Source organism: Neomonachus schauinslandi, chromosome 6, assembly GCF_002201575.2.
Source record: "Neomonachus schauinslandi chromosome 6, ASM220157v2, whole genome shotgun sequence".
NCBI classification, from domain to species: domain Eukaryota; kingdom Metazoa; phylum Chordata; class Mammalia; order Carnivora; family Phocidae; genus Neomonachus; species Neomonachus schauinslandi.
Window position 1 is genome coordinate 76,646,415 of NC_058408.1, and position 9,900 is coordinate 76,656,314.

Genomic DNA, 9,900 nt, shown 5'->3' on the forward strand with positions numbered 1-9,900 from the left:
AAAAGGAGAAAAGTTCTATTTCCTTTTCAGCGTGATATTTTTTAAAATGGTGTCAACAGTATCATTTTTTATAGTCAAAGTAAACTCTCCTTATTTTTAAAGTTATGACTATTCAAAAAATTATAGGGAAGAAAATGAAAATCATCTTCAAGCAATAACAATATGTTTCTGTCGAACTATTTTTGGTAGATGGAAAAGAAACACAGATGCATCTACACACCTTTTCTAATTTAAAAATATTGTGGAATCTTTCCATGTTAATAAAAATATTATTATATTAATGATCAGTAGCATCCAATCGTTATGATCACTAGCAACATACTTTTACTGAAATGTCTGGCCTTTTCTGACAACACTATTCTTCATGAAGTCGACAGAAATAGCGCCCGTGGAAATATGGGTAATAATCAGAGAGGGACCGATGCAGACAAAATAAGGAAGACAACAGAACGTAACAGAACTAACAAATGAGCTGATGAAAAATACATTTCAGAAAAATTTGGCTGGAAGCAGATTAGTCCAACAAACACTGAGGCAATGACCTGAAAACAGTAAAGGAATATATGATCTCTCCAAAGCAAGAGCTCAAGGAAGGGAGCAAAAGGAAATCTTCAAGGCAAGCTGAGTATTTTTTAGAAGTCAATGACTTTGCTGTGTCAGGCTCAGCCAGACATGATGGAAGACAGGGAAAAGTCAGGGAGGCAGAGCCACAGAACAGCTTTTCTTAAGAATCCAGGAAATAGGGAAATCTATCGAGACACAAAGTAGATTATTGTTTGCTTAGGGCCAGGACGGAGATACAGATAGAGATAGAGGGATGGAGTCGAATGCTTTAGGATATGGGGTTTCTTTTCAAGGTGATGAAAATGTTCCTAAGTTGACTGTGGTGATGACTGCATATATAGGTAAGTATACCCAATACCACGGAAATGTACACTTTAAATAGATGAATTGTATGGTCTGTGAATTATATCTCAAAGCTATTTGTAAAAAAAAAAAAAAAAAAAAAAAGGAGGGAGAGGGGGCACCTGGGTGGTCCAGTCAATTGAGTGCCCGACTCTTGGTTTTGAATCAGGTCATGATCTCAAGGTCATGAGATCAAGCCCCGCGTCAGGCTCTGCACTCAGTGTGGAGTCTGCTTCAGATTGTCTCTCCCTCTCCCTCCCACTCACTCTCTCTCTCTCTCTCTCTCCCTCTCAAATAAGTAAATAAAATCTAAAAAAAAATAAAAATAAGAATAAAATTTTAAAAGGAGGGGGAGAAGCCAGGTAAAAGGTGCTCCAAAAAGTCCCAAGCCCAGGAAAGAACATGAGATTCACACTCAAGAGCAATCCAAGATGAGGTTTGCCAGGGGTTGATGTAATCAATTCTTCACTTTTCTTTTTAAGCTTTTATTTGAGAGAGTGAGTGAATGAGAGAGAGAGAGAGAGAGAGAGAGAGAGCATAAGCAGGGGGAGGGGCAGAGGGAGGATTTCCGCTGAGCAGGGCGCCCAATGTGGGACTCGATCCCAGGACTCTGAGGTCATGACCTGAGCCGAAGGCAGACGCTTAACCGACTGATGTAATTAATTCTTGTATCATAAAAATCTTATCTCCAGAATGTCCACCAAGAGACTGCTCTTCTCTTAGGCCAAGCAACTGCATGTCCATCAAAAACATTTATTTCTTAAAGGCAAGGGCAGTAAGAAAAATGTTCAAGTTTTTACTGGTTAAAAAAAATTCCATGGGTTTCAGTTTGACATAGACTAATATCACGAACAAGGCCATAGTATCAGTTTTTAAAACATGCAAATCAATAGAATCCACAATATACCGTATGCTAAGAGAGTTATACTGAATTCACGCCCCACGAGAGGAACCCCGCTCTCTGAGGTGGACGGCGCAGGCCGGGACTCACAGTGAACCCCCCACAAGAGGAACCCTGCTCTCTGAGGTGGACGGCGCAGGCCGGGACTCACAGTGAACCCCCCACGAGAGGAACCCCGCTCTCTGAGGTGGACGGCGCAGGCTGGGACTCACAGTTTGCGACGTCACCTTGAAGCTGCAGAATCTGAGGAACTGGCATTGTGAGGACAACAATGTCAAACAGCTCGGGGGGACCTGTTTCCTTGGAGACTTCCCACTTGTCATTTCGCAGGTTGATCTGGGTCACACAGTGTCTGAAGTAGACATCAGCACCTGTTCCAAAAGCAAAGTCATGTTCACCTAATCAGGATTTCCAGTATGAATGAGGAGAAAGGGAAGAGTCACACACTGAATCCATTCAGGCGAATTAAACAGTGAAGTCTCTCTTCTAGGGGTTCCCTTTCTCATTCTGTAGGAATTCCTCTCCTTCTGGCACCCTGGACCTCGGGATCGATGCCTGCCCCAGGGTACAAAACCCTGTTGCTACAATCAATACTAGGAATCCCAGCTGTCTTTCATTGAGCAGCTACTATATGCCAAGACTATAATAAGTACATGATATACATTGTATGATTAATTTCACAAACAAGGAAACAAATTCAGAAATGTCACTCCATGATGTAAAACTATATCCACCTGAATCTAAAGCTCATGACCTTTGTAGAGCAGGAATACACTTTAGTGAAGGTGTTAACAATTCTAGAAAGAGCGAGAAGAGCCATATTCCCTGTTAAAGAAATTAAGATTCCCTCTTAAACCTGAAAAAGGGGTCTGTGAAAGAAATTCAAGCCCTCGTTGGTGGATCAATTACCTTTATTAAGAAGAACTGGAATTAGGAGAAATACAATCGAGAATGTCCTCATTGCATTTTTCTTCTTTATCACCAAAATATTTTAGTAATTACTTGAGTAGTTATTTGATTAATATTTTCTTGCCTATTAATCTGTGAGCCCACAGGGAAGGAACTATGCCTGTTTTGTTTCTGTGAATACCATATCGCATATACAGTAGAGTACTCGGCACATACTAGGGTTTAATAAGTACCTGTTGAAGAGAATGATTTAGGAACCATAAACCAAAAGATAAGAAAACATAACTGGATCACTTAAGTCTCCTTGGGACCAAGCACTTACCACACATTTTAATTTTCAGAAAACTTAATTTAAAAACAAATCTACTTTTATGCAGCCTCAGGAACAGAAAAGCAAGAAATAATAAAGGAGACAAAAAAGCACGTTGGAAGATCCTGTTCATCATTACCAGGGACACCTCACGATCCTAGCCACTCAAAATCTGGCTTATGTCCACCCTAGGCCCTGAAGCTTCCTTCCTGTGGGTCCTCCAGCTCAGTGTGATCCTCCTCACGTATGAGGTCCCTCCACCATCATTCTAACATTGATTCAAAATATCTGCATGTTTCAGGTATGTCTTATCTACCCAAAAAACCCACTTCTTCCATGTCATGTCTCCAGACCTCAGACACCTTCACTGTCCCTGGAATAATCCTGCGACAACACTGTAAACATTCACATTTTTTAAATCAAAGGCAAATATATTAGAAGGAACAAGGTGCAAACTAGGCCCAGGGGTCCATCTCTTTGAGGCCAACTAGCATCATCCTGTTCATAGATGAGAGCAAGGGCTAGTAGACAGCCTCCAACCTGCCTGAGGCTTTCCCTAAGGCCCCTGCTTGGGGACGGTGCAGATAACTGGAGCTTTCAACTCCTACCCACTGTCTCCACTCCAGCCTGAACAGTTTCCCCTCACCTGGTTCTATTATTTAGAATGTCTTGCCTCGACCCGGTCAACTTACTCGCCTCATTCTGGTCCTGGCCCTGATCTGGACCGTTAGTAAGTCAAGTTATTTTACACCTTTTATTCTGTTGTGTTTTCACATAATATTCCCTTGGGAAAGAGCTTTGCATGGTTATTGGTCATGGTGAGCAGGTGTGTGTGTTTCAGGGAACTGAAGTCTACTGACCTAGAAATTCTCCATACCCAGCCAAATGTCTTGGACGTGTAACCCAATGGTCCCAAAATATTCTGCAAGGTGTATGTCAATGGTTCTCTTAAACGTGGACCCCAGACCAGCAGTACCTTGGAACCTGTTAGAAATGCACATTCTGAGACCTAAGCCAGACCTACTGGATCAGCATCCCTGCGGCTCAGGCCGCTGTTCTGGGAAGTTGTTCTAGTTAAATATTGGCTTTAGAGATTTGAACGCATTCTAAAGCATACATGATTAGACATATCCCATACAGATAATTTCCCTGGAAGGCGGGTCCAATCTAAACAACTACTGGTTCGTCCAACAGACTGCAGGGTTGTAAGCTTTATCGATTCCAAACTGTAGAGTATTTTTGGAATGACTTCACAATTTGGGTTCTTATGCAAAGGTCAACTTCATTCAAGGAGATTATTTTTTAAACCAACATTTATCAAGAGGTCGCTCTGTACCTAGCCTATTATTTGCTTGGGTTGACAATGAATGCATTATATCCCTTAGTCCTCACGGTAACACTTTGTGGTGGGTACTGTTATTACTCTCATTTTTCCAATGAAAGAACCAGGGTATAGATTTTTAAACTTTCCTATTATTACATAGCTAGGAAGGGGTGGCAGAACGTTAATTTCAGTCCAGGTCATTCTGATTCCAGAAACTCTCTCACTTATGTTGTGGAAACACTAAAACACCTTTGTGGACCATTCAGTGGAGAGAAAGCTTTACAGAAGTTTAAAGGATGTTTAAAAGGATACAACTGTAAAATTTAAAATAGTACAGATAAGGTCTATAAATTCTATAAGAACAGATCTGGGTAAAGAGGGGAAAAGACTCTTGAAGTATTACAAAAATAATATTGGGCGCCTGGGTGGCTCAGTCAGTTAAGCGACTGCCTTCGGCTCAGGTCATGATCCTGGAGTCCCGGGATCGAGTCCCGCATCGGGCTCCCTGCTCGGCGAGGAGCCTGCTTCTCCCTCTGACCCTCCCCCCTCTCATGTACTCTCTCTCATTCTCGCGCTCTCAAATAAATAAATAAAATCTTTAAAAAAGTAAATAAATAAAATAATAATATTAAAATAAAGAAAGAAATCATTTATATAGACTCAAATTATATAGACCTTGAACTCAATTATATAAAAATTCATTTTTTAAAAAAGCAGAAAGTAGGTCACAAAATGGACTTATTGTTGATGTCTATAGTGACATTTTTCTTGCTATCTTTCTGTATCTTCCAAACTTTCTACCAGTAGTATGTAATCTTTTTTAAAAATTACTTTTTGAAGTAAATAATATTTTACATAGTGATAAAAAATCTATAAAATCATTGTCTCAAGAGGCTGTATAAATTGAAAATATAAACAGGGTTTTACTAAGAATTGGTTAAATTAAAACTGATAGTCAACTAATATATATAACTATATTAAATATATTTAACTATATTAAATATATTTAACAACTCCAATATACATATTTTACATATACATATATATATAGAATTAGATACAGAAATCTATACATCATGATACCTACCTGCTACGTACAGGGGTACTGTTAAATTTTATGTGAGCCACAAATAATTAAATATGACCTCTTTTCCCAAGAGCTTCCAAAGCAAAATTGGAAGATAAAACATATCTCCTCCCAAACACCTCCCAAAAGAAGGACGTAGGTACTCTGTATTCAAGGACTGTCCATCTGCCAGAACATCAGCTAAATAAGAGGGCAAGGACTTTGGTTCTTGTATCCTTAGCATCTAAAACAGTGTCTGGCATATAGCAAGTACTCAGTAAGTGTTTACTGAATGGATGTGTGCAAGCATGGATGGATAGACATATAATACAGTTAGTAAATACTTGAGGATTTCAGTAAACATGCACATCCAAATTGGGTCAAATCATGATGGAAATGAGATTTTTAAATGTTATATGGAGGCAATCTATGAAGCTGATTGGTGACATTCTACAAAATATCCAAAGGTATCACATTCTGTAATGGTTAATTTTAAAAAATTAGTTTGACTGGGTCATGGAGTGTCCAGATATTTGGCCAAACATTATTCTGGGTCTGCCTTTGAGTGTGATTTTGGATGACAGTAACATTTAAATTGGTAGACTAAGGCAGATTACCCTCCCTACCTAATGTAGATGGCTCTTATCCAGTCATTGGCTTGAATAAAACAAAAAGACTGACCTCCCCCCCCAAGAGTGAAGAATTCTTCTTGACTGACAGGCTTCAAACTGGGACAAGGGTTTTTTGGGGTTTTTTCCCCCTTGTATTCAGATTTGAATTGAAAAATCATCTCTTCCTTTGTCTCCAACTTGCCAGTTCATCCTGCAGATCTTGACATTTGCCAACTTCCATAATCACATGAGCCAATTCTTTGTAATAAATCATATATATATGAATGTATCCTATTTTATATATATATACACACACACATATATATACACACAAACACACATGTATCCTATTATATCTACCTCCTTTTGGCTCTGTTTCTCTGGAATATCCTGAGTAATACACCACTGTAGACTGAATTCTAGATGGAGAAATGGTCTAACCAGAGTGACATCTACTATGTTCCCATGCTGTATGTATATTCAATCTCACTGACGTCTCCCTTGCCTACTATCAGGGATTCTTGGAGTTCTCAATTAGCAAAAGTTGATGAAGAAAATCAAAATGGTAATTATTCTACAAATAGCTTTTGAAACAAAACTTCTTAGCACCTTTCGTCAGTGATCTGGAATTGGGCAATTTACTTAATTATGATTCATCAAGAAACTTACTTCTGTTTAAAAAAAACAAATTGTTGGGTGCCCGGGTGGCTCAGTTGGTTAAGCGTCTGCCTTCGGCTCAGGTCATAATCCCAGGGTCCTGGGATCGAGTCCTGCATCAGGCTCCCTGCTCAGGGGAGAGTCTGTTTCTCCCTCTACCCCTCAACCCACCTTGTGCGTGCTCTTTCTCTCTCTCTCACACACAAAAATAAAATCTTTAAAAAATAATTTCAAAAAATTTAAAAAATAAAAAAATAAATCATTTATCATCCAATATCATTTATCATCTTTTTAAAAAAGGTCATTTTCAAAACATTCAGAAACATATAAAGAAGAAATGAAAATCCTAATAGAAAATGGGGAAAGGTTATAAATAAGAAATTCACAGAAAAAAGATGGAAAGAGCTCGCTAAAAACATAAAGATGCATAAACTCACTCAAAATTATGTAAATACAAATCAAAACACAAAAAGACACCAGCTTGAACCTATCACACTGGCAAAAATTAAAAATCTCCATAATATCAACATGTATAGAAAGAGATACTCACTGTTTTTCTAAAAAAAATTTTTTAAAGATTTATTTATTTATTTTAGAGAGAGAGAAAGAACACAAGTGGGAGGGGCGGAGGGAGAGGGAGAAGCAGACTCCCCACTGAGCTCAGAGCCCAACTTGGGGCTCCATCTCACCACCCTGAGATCATGACCTGAGCCAAAACCAAGAGTCTGATGCTTAATCGACTGAGCCACCCAGACGCCTCCTCATTCACTGTTGATGAGATATTCTTTAAGAGGAATAGATGGCACCACCTAGTTTAATTAAAAATTCACAATACCATTTGACACAGCTACTGTCCTGTTAGAAATTGGTCCTACAGATATGCTTACAGAAGCATGTCAGGATTAGATAGTGCAGCCATATTGATATTAGCTAAAACCAAAACAACCCCTTACCCCCACCAACAACCTAAGTATTTTCCAGAAAGCTAATGCTTACATATACAATGTATGTTTATTTATAAATAACGTAATACTGAACAGGCACTGGAAAGAACGAAGCATACTGAATTTGTTGTTATGAAAATAGACCTAAGATTTGACTCAGTCTATGATGATGTATTAGGCTTCTCAAGAGAAACAGAACCAATAGGAGGTAGACAGATAGAAAATGGGGAGGGGAGGACTGATTCATTATAAACAGACCAAACAAGGTGTCAGTTTATGAAAAATAATCCCATTTGTATACTTAAAAAGAATAAATATACACATACATGAATAAATAAATAGAGGCAGTCATGTAAATCAATAGATGCACAAACTTTTTTCTAGAAGCATACACTGAAAACTATTATTAGGGATTACTTTAGGAAAAGAAAATTAGCTATTGAGTGGTGAAGAGAACATCTATTTTATAACTTTCTTTATAGTATCAATATTTAATTATGTATACAACTTTTACCTTTAAGTGCCAATTTTAAAAGAAAGCAGAGAAAATCCTATCCCCACCTGATTCTTTCAAGTAATGCTTAATAATCGAAGAAACTCCTTGAGGTGCCACAAAGTTACAGTCTCCTTCTCTCATCACCATCCCTTCAATAGGAGAGGTCAGAGGCTTCAAAATGCCAAGAGCTAACAGGTCATCATAAAAACTGAAATAAATCAATATATATGATATAATTATATACCGCAATCAGTTAGCTTAAAAACACTGTATTCTCTTCCAAGAATTCTTAGAGATTATCATTCTAAATAACTAGAAATCTTCATATGATCAACTCAATGTATGTTTCGTGTTAATCAAACATAATTCAGTAGAGCACGCGACTCTTGATCTCGGGGTCCTGAGTTCAAGCCCCAGGTGGGGCCTAGAGCGTACTTCAAAAAAATTAATAAACCATAATTCAGGTGAAGAACAGAAACCTTTTGAGAATCCATAAATCTTTTGCTGACATTAGCTGAAGGCCTATTTTCTTGTATCTCTCAAAATTAAAGGTCAGTGAAGATAGAAAGGTATGCAGTCCCCCCTTTTTGAATTTGGTGAAGATTGACTAGTTGTCCTCTTCCTCAACACAACACAGTAACTCATATTTAAATTGAGCCCTCAGGATGTAGCATCTCCTGTGATCTTCAGGACCACACCAGGCGGTAGGACTGGCTACCTCTTACTCATCAACAATGATAGTATTATTTATATCTTCACTATATTATAAGAAGCAAAGTGTCACCCTGTTAAAACTGGATGATTTCTACCTTTTTACATCCTACAGTCAGGAAGAATGATTCCGCCTCTTTCAACTGACTCACCTTTGGTGTTGTTTGGCATAATGAGGTGTGCAGGTGATGTACTGGGCACCCAAGTCAACCGTGCTCTGTGGATTGTAGGTTGGATTCATTCACAAGAAACATCTTAGTGCATCAGAACGAAACCTTCTGCAATTCACGCCTCAATTATTCACCTCAGGTTAGGCCAAATGGATTACGGCTGTATTTTTTTTAAAAAGGCCTTGGTTGTGCTTTTCTGGTTTAGTTTTGGGCTTTGTCCTCTACCACTGCCAGGAAGTAGTTCACAGAGACAATCTGGTCACTGTGACGTATTTTTAAAGAGGACACATGAAGAGTGCAGCAGTGTTCAGCGCTGTGCCTGGCCTCCGGATTCACACATTTAAACAAAAGGAATGGGTGCATGGATAACATAAAACGAAATAATGCCAAGAAATGTCAGAATGAATCACTCTTGTAATCGGGTTTCCTGAGAAAAAGAGGAGTCTGTAAACTAGATCTTCGTCCTGGTCAAAGGGCACTTTGGGATCCTCCCGATGCGCAGAAGGCAGTGAAGGCGTGGCCAGGCCAAGATCAAAGCCCGCTGACCAGCGGTGGTGGCGGGAGGCCCAAACTGGACAAACGGCCAGAGCTCCTCGCCAGCGCTGAGCGGCCCGGGGAGGGGCGCTCCTCCCGCTCCTCCTCCCTGACCCCGCGCGGGGCTCCTCCCGCTCCCCGCCCCCCCCCCCCCCCCTGCCCGCGGCGCCCCCTCCCCCCCTCCAGCTCCTGAACTCGCGCAGGGATCTTCCCACTCCCCCTGCCCCCCTCCTCCTGCCCGGGGCTCCTCCCTGACCCCGGGCGAGGCTCCTCCCGCTCCCCGCCCACCACCCCCCACTCCTCTTGCCTGGGTCTCCTCCCTCCTCCCGCTCCTGACCCCGCGTGGGGATCTTCCCACACC

General features: G+C 40.1%; 1 protein-coding gene across 1 annotated transcript in view; it reads right to left on the reverse strand.

Moving 5' to 3' along the window:
- The window catches only part of RNLS (renalase, FAD dependent amine oxidase), a 257,332-nt gene that overhangs the window by 246,435 nt on the left and 997 nt on the right, over positions 1 to 9,900 (reverse strand). The window contains 3 exon segments of the mRNA XM_044916453.1: positions 2,020 to 2,178; positions 8,190 to 8,332; positions 8,988 to 9,089. Coding sequence (XP_044772388.1) covers positions 2,020 to 2,178; positions 8,190 to 8,332; positions 8,988 to 9,089 — 404 coding nt within the window.